Source organism: Hyla sarda, chromosome 1 (genome assembly GCF_029499605.1).
Source record: "Hyla sarda isolate aHylSar1 chromosome 1, aHylSar1.hap1, whole genome shotgun sequence".
NCBI classification, from domain to species: domain Eukaryota; kingdom Metazoa; phylum Chordata; class Amphibia; order Anura; family Hylidae; genus Hyla; species Hyla sarda.
In genome coordinates, this window is record NC_079189.1 from 388,472,780 (window position 1) to 388,490,357 (window position 17,578).

At 42.6% G+C, this 17,578-nt stretch overlaps 1 protein-coding gene across 1 annotated transcript in view; it reads right to left on the reverse strand.

The window, feature by feature from the left end:
* LOC130362663 (hippocampus abundant transcript 1 protein-like) overlaps positions 1-17,578 on the reverse strand; it is an 88,695-nt gene that overhangs the window by 33,451 nt on the left and 37,666 nt on the right. Inside the window, exons 4-5 of the mRNA XM_056567574.1 lie at positions 10,625-10,720; positions 7,843-7,905 (exon numbers count right to left, since the gene is read on the reverse strand). Of these exons, the coding sequence (XP_056423549.1) occupies positions 7,843-7,905; positions 10,625-10,720 (159 nt within the window). The remainder of the gene's footprint in view (positions 1-7,842; positions 7,906-10,624; positions 10,721-17,578) is intronic.

A 17,578-nucleotide genomic window follows, 5' to 3' on the forward strand; every position in this document is an offset into this window, starting at 1 on the left:
GAAAAAGTAATCCTTTCAATTATTACACCAGCAGCATGTGCTAATTCCCTGGCCAGAGCTTAGCCCAGCACTATAATCTCGCACCAGCCCATCCTCTTCCTTGGCCCATTTAACTAGTTAGAGCTCTGAAGAACAAATCCCTTTCAAGAATACACTGAACACTATATATCGGAGGCCAGGTTTAGCTTAGCATGTGCTAAATAGACAGAGAAAAGAAGAGACATACAGTAGGACAGTAGTCTTCAACCTGCAGACCTCCAGATGTTGCAAAACTACAACTCCCAGCATGCCCGGACAGCCGTTGGCTGTCTGGGCATGCTGGGAGTTGTAGTTTTGCAACATCTGTAGGTCTGCAGGTTGAAGACCATGGCAGTAGGACATGCTATAACATGGCGTCTACATCCTATGCTGCAACGACGTCTACATCCTAACCCAGGATTGAATAGAAGCGAATATGAAATCTCTGCCAATACCCAGATAAAGTGGAGGAATCATATATATATATATATATATATATATATATATATATATATATATATATCTTATCCAATAAACAAAAGGTGGAAAAGATTATTCAGCATCATTTCTAAAGTTACCATAAAAAAGAAGACATGGTAGACCAGATAAACAAGAAGAGTGAACAATTTTTTTTACCAGTAATGACAAATTTGCTTACAAAAATGTACACCGCTTGCAAAAAGGACGTCAGTCATAGAAACATGTAAAAAAAAAAAAAGGGTTTTGTTTTAATAGTGGTACTATAGTTTCTGAGACCCTACTGTTCTTTTAAAGGAAATCTGTCATCAGAATCACCCACACTAAACCTGTTACACAGGCTTGTAGTGCGGGTGATCCTGATTAAAACGCTCCTTACCTGGTTAAAAATGGTTCAGCGCTTCTTCAGATATCTTTATTTTTAGTTTTCTGTTATTCCCTGGCTTGGGACTCAGTGGGAGGTCTTATCTCGGACACGGATACGCGTCATTCTAGCTGGGCGGAGCGGACGCCCGGCTCATGAATATTCATGAACTTATCCTTGTAGTCTAACTCCTTTTTCTAGGTCTGGTGGGGAGGGCCACGCATGCGCCGCGTTCCGTACACCCGGAAGCGGCGTTCTCCCCCCGGCTTCACTCGAGCTGCGGCCCAATACAAGTAAGAAGACGGGCTGCATGAGTGAAAAGCCGGGGGGAGAACGCCGCTTCCGGGTGTACGGAACGCGGCGCATGCGTGGCCCTCCCCCACCAGACCTAGAAAAAGGAGTTAGATTAAGGATAAGTTCATGAATATTCATGAGCCGGGCGGCCGCTTCGCCCAGCTAGAATGACGTGTGGCCGAGTCCCAGATAATAACACCTCCCACTGAGTCCCAAGCCAGGGAATAACAGAAAACTAAAAATATAGATATCTGAAGAACCGCTGAACCATTTTTAACCAGGTAAGAAGCGTTTTAATCAGGATCACCCGCACTACAAGCCTGTGTAACAGGTTTAGTGCAGGTGATTCTGATGCCAGATTTCCTTTAAAAAGGGTGCTTGAGGTCTCCTTTCATGTATGTAGTAATAAATAAATATATACATATAAATATATATATGCTGCTGTATTCTCCTGTTGCTGTATATTTAGCCCAGCAGCCTGCACCTGTAAGCCAGGTCCATAAAATAGTTTGGAATCAATAGTGCTGGCCAACTTATTCTTTGGTTGTATTACACATATGAGGGAGTGGCTACCTCCATGTTGGCTCTTGCACCCCACCCACCTCTATCAGGTGTATATAAGGTGCCTTGGATGTTCCAGATCCTGCAATGCCTGCTGATCTATTCACACAGAGGCATATTCATAGTGTAGGGTCCGTCCAAAAATGAGGTCACCTTACCATGGTGGGACGGTCCAAGCTATTAGGCCGCCAAATCTGCAAGCTAAGTACCTCATAATTTCATATTTTCATTTATTGCACTACAGATGTATAGCTTTTCATATTTCATCTATATACTCATGTTTTATCTATATCTCTGTGCTAGCAGTGTGCTGCTGTATTCTCCTGTTGCTATATATATATATATATATATTATAATTACTATATAATATAAGCTATATATACTTTGAGATTATAGGGGGACATTTATCAAGGGTGGTTTAGGGGAATTATTTTTGGACACCTTTGATTATTTAAACAAATATATTACAGAAGTCCAGGAGAGAGGATTTGTACAGTATGCATCTATAGACTGGTTTAGGGGCAAATCAGACAAATTCTAATTACCTTTAAAAACCATGACATTAAAGAGTTTCCATATAAAAAAAAGAATGTGCTGGCAATGCAATTTTGCATACCACCCCTCATGTTCTTAGTAATATTCCATGTGGGCAATGGTTGACTCAAGAGAAACTGTAGTGATCTGAATGTCTTCCAGGCAGAATCCAGGCTGTTTAAAGGGGTTATCCAGGAAAAAAACCTTTTTTTTTTTATATATCAACTGGCTCCAGAAAGTTAAACAGATTTGTAAATTACTTCTATTAAAAAATATTAATCCTTTCAGTACTTATGAGCTTCTGAAGTTAAGGTTGTTCTTTTCTGTCTATGTGCTCTCTGATGACGTGTCTTGGGAACTGCACAGAGTAGAAGAGGTTTGCTATGGGGATTTGCTTCTAAACTGGGCGGTTCCCGAGACATGTGTCATTATAGAGCACTTAGACAGAAAAGAACAACCTTAACTTCAGAAGCTCATAAGTACTGAAAGATTAAGATTTTTTTTAATAGAAGTAATTTACAAATCTGTTTAACTTTCTGGAGCCAGTTGATATATAAAAAGAAAGTTTTTTCCTGGATAACCCCTTTAATTCTCAAAAGGAATATGGATATTCCTCTAACATACCTAATGTGGCATACAATAGGGTCCAAAATATCCAGCTGTTAAACTACAACTCCCAGCATGCCCGGACAGCCAAAAACTGTCTGGGCATGCTGAGAATTGTAGTTTTGCAACAGCTGGAGGCACACTAGTTGGGAAACACTAGACATACAGTAGCCAAATCAACCAGGTCGAAAACATAGTAAAAAAAAATATGCACTGATTCTAATGCAGAATACTATATTGCTTCCTAAGATAATATAAAAAGTGAAGTCCTGGAAAGCTCCAATGTTAGCTACCATACTTTCACCCATTTTTACGCCAGTGGTGCAATCCAATACGTGGTAAGATGTAAAAGTAGCTACAAATGTGGCCATAAATCTACTGTATGTCATCGCACTAAACTATCCAATACATAAAAAATAAAACATGTTCCTAACTAAATTGCAATACATTAAATGTAATCTATGTAGTGACAAGAATAGAATCCAATCTCCAATATGTTTGATCTACATCCACACCATTGTAGGCATAAGACCACATCTATCAGACGGTAAAAAATGTTGCAGTCAATGTGTCCGCACTGTCTCAACATATTAGAAGCCATTATTTTGGAGATAGCTTGTCTATTAACCCCTTAACGACATAGGAGATAAATGAACGTCCTGATGCCCTGGTACTTCACGCACCAGGTCGTGCATTTACGCCCTATACATGGCGCGAGCACCGGGACCCACCGGTAATGGCGGACATCAGCGATCGTGCTGATGCCTGCCATTAGTTACATACTTCATAAAGTTGAAAAAAGACCTATAATTTTTTTTTTTTATCATGTCTGAGTGTGATGTTTTTTATGGGGGGCTTTCTTGTTGTCTAGATGAACTGAATTATGTAATAAAGTCTAATTTTTTTATACCGCTTGTGTAGATATATTTACTTTATTTTTGATGATAGGGTATAGAGATTCTTTGTAGGTTGTATAGTTAATTTCGTCTCTGCCCCAGGTTAGGATTCATTTTTTTCAGCATTGGTGATTCATTTAGTGGCCTTATTTATGTAGGTTTTTTTCTGTTTTAGGAGATAAAGTATATCCTGCTAAAAGAGGAGGCAATAATAAACAAAAACTAATTCAGACCCTGTGTCATTTGATTCTAAAACATGAGGTTGTAGTAGTTTACTCCAATTTTAAAACTATTAAAATTAAAACAACAAACGTGTTAATATACAATAGGCGTCATAAAAGGTCATTTTGGGAATGTATATTGGATTAAATGTTAGTGTTGTATGCTACAAATGTCAGTGTAAGGGTTAATCTTCTGTGTGTTTTTAGTTACATTCATTAACCATGTCTCTGCTGCTGGAAGATGGAATAACATAAGTGGAGGATAATCGTTTTAAGGGATTCTAAAAGGTGACCTATGCCGTACGCTTTATAGTCATATATGAAGGCTGAGTAAATTGAAACGTGGTTCTTTTTCCAGTACCGTGCATGTTATTGGTGCCATTTTAAACGTTTCATAAACCATACAACGAGCAAGAATAGAGCTGTGCTGGATTTCTTCATGTGTTCCTATAAGCTGCAGCTGCTGCGGTGCACATCATTTCTTGCAGAGAAGGGAGCTGAGCTGATCTGTAATAACTGTACACATTCTTACAGTGTCACTTGGGTGTCACATGGCTAAAATCTTTATCCCTGAGGCTGGGTTCACACCACATCTTTAAAATACAGTTCCCGTAAACGTTTTCAATTTGAAAACCGTACAAAACCGTATTGAAAACCGTATGCCAAACAATGCATCCGGTTGTGTACGTTTTGCCTCCTGTACAGTTCTTTTCTTGGAATTTCAATCAAACAAGTGAAACTTTATTTATAATGGAATGAAAAGTTAAAAACTTATACTTTTTTTTCCTTAAAAAAACGGATGCAACTGGACATGATTTTTCAAACCGTATACGGATTAAAATTTGTACACAAGTTTTGATACAGTTTAGTCAGGTTTTGAGCAATCTGTTTTTTTTTTTTTTTTTTTATTAAATCAAAAACCTGATACGGGAACTGTATTGCAAAAACTTGGTGTGAACCCAGCCTGACACTGTTAGATGAGGCCTTTAAAGGCCAAAAACATGCAGACAGGTTGACTTTCGAATACGGATAGCCACCTAAATTCACAGAAAAATATAAGTAACTGACTCGTTCTAGTATGACAACTTCCTTAAAGCACTAAGCACGTACGGTAATGTAAAGGGACTGTCTCGTAACTTTAAATGGAATTACCATACATGTTGAAACCCATGGTAGCATTGCACAAAAAGTTAAACCGCTGCTTGTAGGGCTGCTGCAAGCTATTCCTGAAACTATACTGAATGATACGTGCTGTAATGTATAGAGATCTATACTCCAGGCCCCATCGTTTGTAAATAACATGTGACCACATACATATATGTCAGGCTGGACAAATGTTCTGTAACTGACATCACTGAACCAATTCTTCTCCATCATGGATCTGATCACTTCCTGGTTTCCTCTCTCTCCCTGCTGTTACCAGGCAACAGTGCAAACACTTTCCCACAATCCCCCTTGCTTACATGCACAGTGGAGACCAACTGGCATTACCTTCAGGACACTGCAATTGGACTAGAGCGGGTGACCACCTCGGTGGGTCGTGACTAAGGGCAGCAGGCAAGAAAAAAGCAGGCGAATGGGGGAGATTTATCAAATCCTGGGTATAGGGAGACTGGTGCAGTTGCCCATAACAAACATGAGGTTTAATAGTTTGTCAGATGTAGGGTTGCCACCTTTCTTCAAAAAAAAAATTAAAAAAAATACCGGCCATGCTACTTTGCATAATTAATTATATATGCGTGACATCACAGGATACACATATGCACTGGAAATTTGTCCTATTCTGACCCCTATACAGTGATCCCTCAACTTACAATGGCCTCAACATACAATAGTTTCAACATACGATAGTCTTTTCTGGACCAGTGTAAGTTGAAACCAGACTCAACATACAATATACAGACAGTCCAGATCTGTGAAACGTGTCAATGGTTGGAAGAACCGACCAATCAGAATGGACATTCACTGGTAAATCCCCTGTATTACTGAAGCGTATACACTGACTGTCTGGTAGCGCCCCCTACAGTACAGGGAGGTGTTGCATGTTCTGTACACTTTACCTGGACCAGGGTTAGCTGCTCCTTTGGACACCAGGTGGAGGAGACTCCATGTTACATTTTTAGGACATTGCATATACTGTACAGGACCCTGAAAAAGCTCCTGTCCTCTACATAGACCAGTGTTTCCCAAGCAGGGTGCCCCCAGCTGTTGCAAAACTACAACTCCCAGCATGCCCGGACAGCCTTTGGCTGTCCGGGCATGCTGGGAGTTGCAGTTTTGCAACAGCTGGAGGCTCCCTGCTTGGGAAACACTGACAGACAGTGATTACAGCTCCCAGCAGCTCTTTCTTTTATATGTAAGAACTTGCTTTATCTGTATTAGTTATCTACTTATTTTTCTTTACTTTTTCCTATTTTTGGATGACATTTTGGTGCCATTAAAACCAATTACCAAGTTTCCATAGAGTTCTGGTCTCAACATACGATGGTTTCAACATACAATGGTCGTCCCAGAACCAATTAATATTGTAACTTGAGGGACCACTGTAACTTATAAATTTTCTCCTAATAGGGGCTGTATGAGGGCTCATTTTTGCGCCCAGATCTGCAGTTTTTAACAGTACCATTTTTGTTTTGATGTGACTTTCTGATCGCTATTTTTTTATTAAATTCGGGAATTGCAGTTAGTAACTAACTACAACTTCCAGCATGCCCTGAAACAGCCTGTGGCTCAACAGCTGCTCCAAACAAAAACTACAACTCCCAGCATGTTGGACTATATAGTAGTATATAGTATAGGTCAGTGTTGCCCAACCATGGGTGCCTCCAAAACTACGACTCCTAGCCAACGGCTGTCCAGGCATGCTGGGAGTCGTAGTTTTGCAACAGCTGGAGGTGCTCTGGTTGGGAAACACTGGTATAGTATATGGTGCAACATTCCGGGAGATGGAGGATTGGTCGGATAACCATTGCATGGCCGGTATTTTTGATATTAAAATGCTGACAGGATGGCCAAAATAGCGGCTGTGCCGGTAAAATTCCAGCCAGGTGACAACCCTAGTCAGACGGGTGGGATTATACGGTCAGGTTTAATCATAAGGGTGGGTTTTAGACATACAAGCCCCCTGACTGTATACTTCAACCCATCATGCAATATTTACTCCCATTTTTAAAATTAATTTCACACCCATCTAACCAATTCTCTGAATTGTCTGACAAACTACAGAAAACTGCGTATTCAAAGCGCCCTAGGCTCCTTATTGAAACTCTCAATAGGGTAGATTTATCAAAACCTGTGTAAAGGAAAAGTGTCCCAGTTGCCCATGGCAACCAATCAGATTGATTATTTTTAAAAAGGCCTCTGAGAAAAAAGAAATAAAACAATCTGATTAATGATTTAGGTTTACTACAAGTGAATACATTAAAATGTGTAGAATATCTTCTCAGGGGACACGGACAGGTTCCCCACCCTGCAGTATTTCTAGAAACGTTCCCACAAAGCTTTTCTTCAATAACAATGGGGAGAGTATGTAAGACCATGAGGAGCGGCCCAGTACTTTTATTTGACATATTAAAAAATATATATATATTTGTATGCCTTTGGCAAGGATGACACACAGCAACACAAGTAAAAGGTCACAAAAACTTCAAGCCTTTGCATGTGACTTCCAGTCTGTCAGAACTGAGACACGCCAACTATTCACCCAAACTCCCCGTCAACTTTACCTACTTAATGACAAAGACTGATTATTCCCTGGAGAAACATTCCACCCTGCTGTAGCCATGACGTCCTAACCTCCATTATGTATCCTATACTGATAATAAACAACATTAAGTACAAATGGAAATAGCAAGGTTAGCAGTTTTCTTACCTTTACTCCTTGAATGAGACCATTCATAAGAAAGGTATGTTGGGGAAAAGTTTCATGTAGCACCTGCAGGAGACAGCAAACATGCATATTTAGCATAGGTACAACCAGAATAGATTGATAGTCCGGCACTGCCGCTGCACACTCCGGCACTTCTGTGCACTCCAAGTATGGGAAGTCTCTTCTGAGATATATAGTGTATAGTGTACCTACGATGGCCCTGACATTGATAATTTCAACATGCGATGGGCTCTCAGAGGCCATCACATGTTGAAGGCAGCATCAACATACGATGCTTTTGTATGTCGGGGCCATCGCATAAATGGCTATCCGGTAGCGCAGACTGCTTCAGCTGCCGCCGGATAGCCGTTTACGATGCCCCGTGTGGTCCGCTGACGATCACTTACCTGTCCTCGGGGCTCCGCCGCGTCCTCTTCGGGATCCCCTGCATCGTCGGCGCTCTCCATTGACGTCATCAAGTCGCTGCGCACGCCGTCCCGTCATCCAATAGGAGCGGCGTGTGTAGCTACGTGATGGTGGCGACGGAGAGCGAGGATGCCGGGGAAACAGAGGCCTTGCCGAAGCATCGGGGACACCTCGGGGACGTGGCGACAGCGATGGATGGCAACATCCTGGGCAGCGGTGACGGTCCGGAGAGGCGGGGACAGGCGAGTTCAACTTCCTCTAAACGTGGTCTATAACCTATGGACCTCCAGATGTTGCAAAACTACAACACCCAGCATGCCTGGACAGCCGTTGGCTGTCCGGGCATGCTGGGTGTTGTAGTTTTGCAACATCTGGAGGTCCGCAGGTTGTAGACCACTGTCCTATACTTTACATTGCACTGATCCCTCAACATGCGATGGCCCACTTGGAACGGATTACCATCGTATGTTGCGGGACCACTGTATTAGTATATACTCCCATTACGAAATAGGGGTAGACCCATGCGGGGGGTGGGGGTACCGCAAGGCTACAGCAGCCATTTCGCACATCTAGGTGCTTCATATGGCCAGATGAAGCACTAAGAGGTGCGAAACGGCTGCTGTAGCCTTGTGGTAACCCCATATGAGTCTACCCCTATTTCGTACTGTGAGTATATACTAACACAAAAAAAAGGATCTGACGAAAGAATGGTAAATGCCGGCTATCTATATATCTTATGAACGTCCTTGAAACATGCATATTAAATCGACAGCTCCTAAGTCTTGCACATAGCCAGGTTACAGCAAACATAGGTTCAAAACAGTAATACGGATACACTTCTTTCTTGATAAGTGTTTGCATAGCACTAAAATATTTATGCTTCTGTCGTCACCGGCAACTGCAATGAAATACAGGCTAAAGGGTAGCAAGATCATGTTCAATTTAACTCCGTACTAGAAGTCACTCTAGAATACTAAAGCATTTACAGGGGTTACAACACACAAACAGGGGGCAGACGCTTAAGGGGACATTTATCAAAACCTGTCCAGAGAAAGTTGCCCATAGCAACCAATCAGATTGCTTCTTTCATTTTTCGGAGGCCTTTTAAAAAAAAAAAAATGAAAGAAGTGATCTGATTGGTTGCTATAGGCAACTCAGCAACTTTTACGCTGAACAGGTTTTGATAAATATCCCCAACAGTGGGGGACATTCATTAAAACTTGTGTAGAGGAAAAGTCAATCAGTTGCCCATAGCAACCAATCAGATCGCTTTCATTTTTGAAAAGGCCTCCGAAAAATGAAAGAAGCAATCTGATTGGTTGCTATGGGCAACTGGACAACTTTTCTTGATGAATCTCCCTCAGTATCACTGATCTAATATTTATCATCTATACTGTGGAGAGGTAATAAATACTGTTCACAGAAAAGTCTCTAACATTCTACACCACTATGTCAAACAAGTAAGGCAAGGAACATACTGTCACAGGTATCCCTCCAGTATCACGTCAAGAACGCTATGACAACATATATTGTAGCGGACAGAAGCGGGGGCCATTTATTTCAATGAGAGGCCTCAGGGCAGCTTTCCGCTAGTATATGCTATTTTAACGGTACTCCATAGTGAAGCAGACTGTGTTATTGCATTCCATTAAAATTGCATATACAGTGGGAAAACTGTCTGAATGGAAACACGAGGTAACTGTTGTGTTGTTCAAATGAAGACAAAGAAAGAGGATCGCACTCACCAGGAAGTCAACTCTTTATTCCGTCACCGGTACGCAAGGCATATACACAAGTGGAGGCGGGGGGGACAGGAGCTCCGGAACAAGTTGTTTCACGCCTGTTTGCCGCTTCCTCAAGCCGGTGAATTCACCAGCTTGAGGAAGCGCCAAACAGGCATAAAAACAACTTGTTCCGGAGCTCCTGCCCCCCCGCCTCCACTTATGTATATGCCTTGCGTACCGGTGACGGAATAAAGAGTTGTATTCCTGGTGAGTGCAATCCTCTTTCTTTGTCTTCATTTGAACTTTTATCCTTCTGTTTATGGAGACGCACCACTATAGGCAACCCTCTAGCTAGCCCCGCAGCCCCCTTGGATGCAAAGAGTGCCAGTAGCCTTTATTTCTGGTAGTGCCGGGTCCATTTTCTTCTTATCTTGAATAAACTGTTGTGTCAATAAATGGCACTGACTGCTGTCCGGCACAGTATATGTGGGCATCCCATTCTTGTCGGGATGAGAACAGATACCTGGGAACAAAACCTTAAATGCAGTGTGTTCCTAGCCTAATACAAAAATAACACCAATTTACAATAACTAAGGAGAGATGGAGAAAGGGAACAAATAACAGGTAATACTCACTATTAGCATTGGTGTTGTTAACAGGCCCCATGCAAAGAATTCAAGGAAGATGACCACAACAGCATGATAAACACTCGGCCTTCCTATTCCTTGGTGCTGTGTTGAGAAAAGTTAAATAGATATTAATAAGTGACGTAACAAAATACACATCAAATGAAGTAATTATTTCCTTACAGAGCAGACACAGTAATCTATACCTTTACACATAAAACAGTAAACTGATGTTTCCATACACCATTAGCCAGATATATTCAATTTGTTACTAACAAAATACAAAAATAATGTTTTGAAAAAGTCATGAGTATCTGGGGGAGGTTTAGGAAAATCTGTGCAGAGGAAAAAGTGTAGCCACTGCCCATAGCGATAATTCAGATTTCTGCATTTATTTTTCAGAGGCATTTTTAAAAATTAAAGCAGCAATCGGATTGATTGCCATTGGCAACTGCTCCACTTGCATCGTGCACAGTGGCCCTGATTTACTATTGTAAACCCGACATGTTTTGTCAGGTTGTGCACCATTGTGCCAGAAATTCTGTCTGCACCAGAATTGGAAAAAAACCCGACCAACTCTCCATTTTACTTAGAAAACCCGAAAAAGGGGTGTCCACCGGGAAAAGGAGCGTGGCCAACTAAAAGGGGAGTGTCCGACATTTTCACCAAAAAAAAAAAAAACATATTTATTAAGTTTTCCACAGAAAATGGGGTTGATTTGAGCTGAGGAAAACCCAACAGTTCAGAGCATGTGTAAAAAAAAAAAATATCAAAATGTAGGAAAACCTTAGTAATTACCATGAAAAAAAAGATTATAGGGTATAAAAACCCACAAAGAAAACTACACTCTGGAAATTCCAGTGCAGCAGCCTCTCATTGTTTTTAAGGGGACTCTAATAGTATAGAATTTCCATGGCAGACGTTTTGTTTCAGAAATTTCAGCGCCAGACAGACTGTGGATTTCCAAGCTATCCTAGCACTGGCTTGTTCTGCTGGCGCCTGCTGCTCACAAATTATTTGCCCAGAATATCTCCAGGAAGAGATTCTATAATGTGAATGAGCCCTAAGGCTGCTGAAGTGGTATGGGTATGCAACTAAAATGGAGTAGAAAAAAAAGGCATTTCTCCTGTTAAAGAGTACCTATCACAAACTAAACTGTCCCTAATTAATTTTCCCTATCTGTCCCTGACTCTTCCTGACACTAATCCTGTATTTTTTAACACCCACTTCCTACCTTAATCAGTCCCTGCTTGCCTGCTGCTCTTTCAATGGCCGTCTGTGAGAGGAAAGGGGAGTGGCCCAGCAGGCGTGAGGTCAGCTGAAGCCTGCCTGGGCTCACTTCCACCATTCTTCCTCTATGCTGCGATCCCTCTTGGGAGCGCGCATAGAGGCTCTGCAGACAGCATGTCCGGAAGCTCATGAGTCTCCTCCTGTCTGTTTGGCACTGCACATGCCATACAGTGGAGGAAGATCGGAGCACAGAGCTGCCATGCCCTGCAGGCATAAGGAACAACAATGGTGGGTCTGCAAAGCTATTCGGTATATTTATTTAAAAAAACTAAGAATAATGCAGCACTAACAATACTATAAAATCAACAGGAGCTGCACTGTGCTTGCTTGTCAGTGTCCCAGCTGCACTGAGAGTTCGGACTCATGACAGGCCGGCATGAGTCCGAACTCTATGAGAGATGTGCTGCCAGGACATGATGTAGGGAGACCCCTAGTGGTCATATTTTTAGATGTAAAAATAAAGTTATAAATAAAAAAAAATTGTGATTACATTCTATTAGAAAGTTGTTAAGGAGAAGTAATTTAACAACATATAAAAAGTATTTTTGATGACAGGTAGTCTTTAAGGTTGGGTGTAAAATTCAAAAATAGGAGCTGGATGTTGGAGTTGGTAAGAAAAGAGATGTTTCCACTACAACTATATCCCACTCCTGCTAGGAGTATGTTAGGCTTGCTATAAGCCACCTCATAGGAGGAGAACATATTACTACAGAGGGATCTGGGGAAGCTGGAGACTTGGGCAGACATGGCAAATTAAATGTGGATAAATGTAAGGTTATGTACATATATCTCTGTATAAATCAATACTAAGACCGCATATAGAGTATTGTGAACAATTTTGGGCACCTGTATATAAAGAGGATATGGCTGAACTGGAAAGGATGGAGAGGAGGGCGGCTAAGGTAAGATAGGTTATCAAGCTTGGGGTTACTTAAGATATTTTTAGGGATCTTTTTATACCTATGTTGGTAACCATGACAAGAGGACAATATTGCATGATGATTCCAAGTTGAATATTACAAAAAGGAAAAGAAGAAACTTATTGGTATATTTCTTTCATGCACAATTTCCCCATCAACAGTATAAAAAGGGGAGGAGGGTGGTTGATTAAACGTGTTTTGTGAGAAATTTGTTGAATCCACTAAAATGTGACGTGTATATTTATTGATACTGTAAGTTCATTTAAAAAATAAATATCTAGAGGAAAGAATGTTTCCCCTCAGATTCTTTACTGTAAGAGCAGTGAGACTATGGAACTCTCTGCCACGTGATGATGATGAACACGTTCAACTGGATGTGTTCCTGGTAAAATATAATATTACAGGCTACGGATTCTAGATTTTTGTGGATAGAACGTTGATCCAAGGATTTATTCAGATTTCCATATTTGAGTCAGGCAGGAATATTTCCTCTAATGGGGCAACTGGCCTCATGGGGCAGAGAGGGTTTCAACCCTCTAAACTACCGTATTTATCGGCGTATAACACGCACTTTTTAGGCTACAATTTTTAGCCTAAAGTCTATGTGCGTGTTATACGCCGATACACCCCCAGGAAAGGCAGGGGGAGAGAGGCCGTCTCTGCCCGCTTCTCTCCCCCTGCCTTTCCTGGGGTCTAGAGCCCTGCTGCCAGGCCTTCTCTCCCCCTGGCTATCGGCGCCGCTGCCCGTTCTGTCCCCCTGACTATCGGTGCCGACAGCCAGGGGGAGAGAAGCGGCAGCCATTGCCGGCGCCGCTGCCCCGTTGCCTCCCCCCATCCCTGGTGGCATAATTACCTGTTTCCAGGGTCGGGTCCGCGCTGCTTCAGACCTCCAGTGTGCGTCCCCTGCGTCGTTGCTATGCGCTGCACGGCGCGGCGCATGGCGTCAGTGCGCCGCACCGTGCATAGCAACGACACAGGGGATGCACACCGGAGGCCTGAAGCAGCGCGGACCCGACCCCGGCAACAGGTAATTATGCCACCGGGGATGGGGGGAGGCCACCGGGGATGGGGGGAGGCAACGGGGCAGCGGCGCCGGCAATGGGTGTCGCTGCCCCTTCTCTCCCCCTGGCTGTCAGCGCCGCTGCCCCATTGCCGGTGCCGCTTCTCTCCCCCTGGCTATCGGCGCCGACACCGATAGTCAGGGGGAGAGAACGGGCAGCGGCGCCGACAGCCAGGGGGAAAGAAGGGCCGGCAGCAGGGCTCTAGACCCCAGGAAAGGCAGGGGGAGAGAAGCGGGCAGCGACGGCCTCTCTCCCCCTGCCTTTCCTGGGGGTGTATCGGGGTATACATGCGCACACACGCACCCTCATTTTACCATGGATATTTGGGTAAAAAACATTTTTTACCCAAATATCCTTGGTAAAATGAGGGAGCGTGTTATAGGCCGGGGCGTTGTATACCCGATAAATACGGTATTTAAAAGATGCTTAAAGGGGTATTCCAGGCAAAACCTTTTTTTTAAATATATATCAACTGGCTCTGAAAAGTTAAACAGATTTGTAAATTACTTCTATTAAAAAAATCTTAATCCTTCCAATAGTTATCAGCTTCTGAAGTTTTCTGTCTAACTGCTCGATGATGTCACGTCCCGGGAGCTGTGCATGATGGGAGAATATCCCCATAGGAACTGCACAGCTCCCGGGACGTGAGTCATCAGAAAGCAGTTAGACAGAAAACAACAACTCAACTTCAGAAGCTAATAACTATTGGAAGTATTAAGATTTTTTTTAATAGAAGTAATTTACAAATCTGTTTAACTTTCCGGAGCCAGTTGATATAAATATAAAAAAAAAAAAAAAAAAAGTTTTGGCCTGGAATACCCCTTTAATACCAGTTAAATCCATTGGGGTAAATGGACAGAGAAATCAAAACATTCTAGCAGCCTCTAGAAGTTATGAACATAACTAATGGTGTGACAGGTGAGCTGAATACATAGCCTTATGGTGGTGTACAGTTTTGCTGTCCTACCTTATCTAGGCCTCCTACAGTACAATAAGGAGATGACTTTTCTTATTCTCTCAGTCTATACAGCAAAGCTAATAAGCGAGCGACACAAATCAGAAGTGCCAGCATATTATCCCTCCTCTAGAGGCTAGTGTAAAAACCCTAATATTGCAATACAATAAAACTATTCTATAATCTGATTCAAGTAATACGCCATTTTCTGATGATATACTTTAATCTGTGTATGAAGAACAGATTCAGCATGTACCACAGTCCAGCATTCATTTCCAGTTTACACATTGGCTTCCATTTCCACAAGTCCTAGTTAGATTATGCTAAAAGACAGTGAAAAGACCTGAGCTGGAGCCAAGTATTAGTACCTGTGACGTTGTTTGTTGCTAAGCAGCCATTGTGACCTATAAATCTGCCAGCCGGTGTTAGCTACGCAGAGCCCTATCAACACAAGCGATATGGAGAACATCTACGCACATCACCCGGCTTCTTGCAGTGAAAGGTGTTCTAGTCCGACCTTTTTAACTTTACAAAGCATTTACCAGTATAACCGAGCAAGGGATTAAAAGTCCTATTTATTGCCAAAACCTTAGAAAGAATAGAATAAAAATTATACCTTTATACGGAGTTAGAGAATCTCCACATATATTCGTTACTGTGGCAGTTTTTAAATGTTTCCCATTGGCACAAATATAATAATAATAATATTTATTTTTATAATAATATTTAGTGATAAAGCGCCAACAAATTCCACAGCACTTTACAATTATGAGGGTACAAATAGAAACAAGTATCATCCATTACTAAATCTTTAAGAGGAGTGAGGACCCTGCCCGCGAGAGCTTATAATTTATATGCCTATTGCACCATCTTAGAGAAAACAACAGTTTATATATGGAAAAGTGATATATGGGAGGGGGGGGGGGAGATCAGGACATATGTGGAGAGTTGTGTTCTTTTGTTTTTTATTTTAAAAAGATGTTAAAAAGGAGAAAAGTCTTTATTCCAAATATTCTGAATATAAGCCGAGGCCCCTAATTTCACCCCAAAAACCCAGGAAAAGTTATTGACTCGACTATAAGCCTAGGGTGGGAAATACATCATCCCCTCATGTCATCATCGCCGCCTGTCATCATCATCATCGTCGTCATCATCATCGCCGCCTGTCATCATCATCGCCGCCTGTCATCATCATCGCCGCCATCATCGTCGTCATCATCATCCCCGCCTGTCGTCGTCATCATCATCATCATCATCATCCCCGCCTGTCGTCATCATCATCATCGTCATCGTCGTCATCGTCATCATCATCATCCCCGCCTGTCGTCGTCATCATCATCATCATCATCATCATCATCATCATCATCATCATCATCCCCGCCTGTCGTCGTCATCATCATCATCATCCCCGCCTGTCGTCGTCATCATCATCATCATCCCCGCCTGTCATCATCATCATCCCCGCCTGTCATCATCATCATCATCATCCCCGCCTGTCATCATCATCATCATCATCATCATCATCATCATCATCATCATCCCCGCCTGTCATCATCATCATCATCATCATCATCATCCCCGCCTGTCATCATCATCATCCCCGCCTGTCATCATCATCATCATCATCATCATCATCCCCGCCTGTCATCATCATCATCATCATCATCATCATCCCCGCCTGTCATCATCATCATCATCCCCGCCTGTCATCATCATCATCATCATCCCCGCCTGTCATCATCATCATCATCCCCGCCTGTCATCATCATCATCATCCCCGCCTGTCATCATCATCATCAAAATCATCATCATCATCATCATCATCATCCCCGCCTGTCATCATCATCATCATCATCCCCGCCTGTCATCATCCCTCCCCCCCCCCCCCCAACACCCTTCATAATCCCCGCCTGTCAATCCCTTCAGTGGTCTTCAACCTGCGGACCTCCAGATGTTGCAAAACTACAACTCCCAGCATGCCCGGACAGCCGATGGCTGTCCGGCCATGCTGGGAGTTGTAGTTTTGCAACATCTGGAGGTCCGCAGGTTGAAGACTACTGAAAGGGATTGACAAGCGGAGAGTTCACTCGAGTATAAGCCGAGGGGGGCGTTTTCAGCACGAAAAATCGTACTGAAAAACACAGCTTATACTCGAGTATATACGGTAAGTGCAGATTATACAGCATGGTGCAGCCACTGCAGCCAGACACACATCATGAGGTCTGCAGCCGGTGTGCGGAGGCTTCTGCTGACATTACAGAGGACGGCTAAGTAGATTACAGCAGTAAATCAGGTTTCCCAGCCCAGCAGGCTTCTCTGGGTAACAAGTTACACTGGAGGGGGCAGGTTTCATGGACATTTCTCTCTTCTCTTACTCCAAAGCACTGGATTTTTATTTTTTTATGTCCCCACAGAAAAAGTCAAGTTGTGTAAAGTAACGGCAATAAACCATGATAAATGTAGAAAGGTCAACTACAGTACACACAACTGTAGTCAAACACTGGTAATACTGCCGGAAAACCACTGCCGTAACTCTGGTCGAAGAATTGTTTAACTTCTGCCACACTGTAAAAGCTATTACGGTACTTTGTTGACACAACTGGAGGGAAAGCAGAAAAAAAAAGAAAAAGAAAGATCTTGTCCCCTATCCAAAGAATAAGCTATAAGTTTCCGACTGCTGGGATCCACGAGATCTCATGCATGGGACCCCGGCTCTCCCCAATAACAGAGCGTGTCT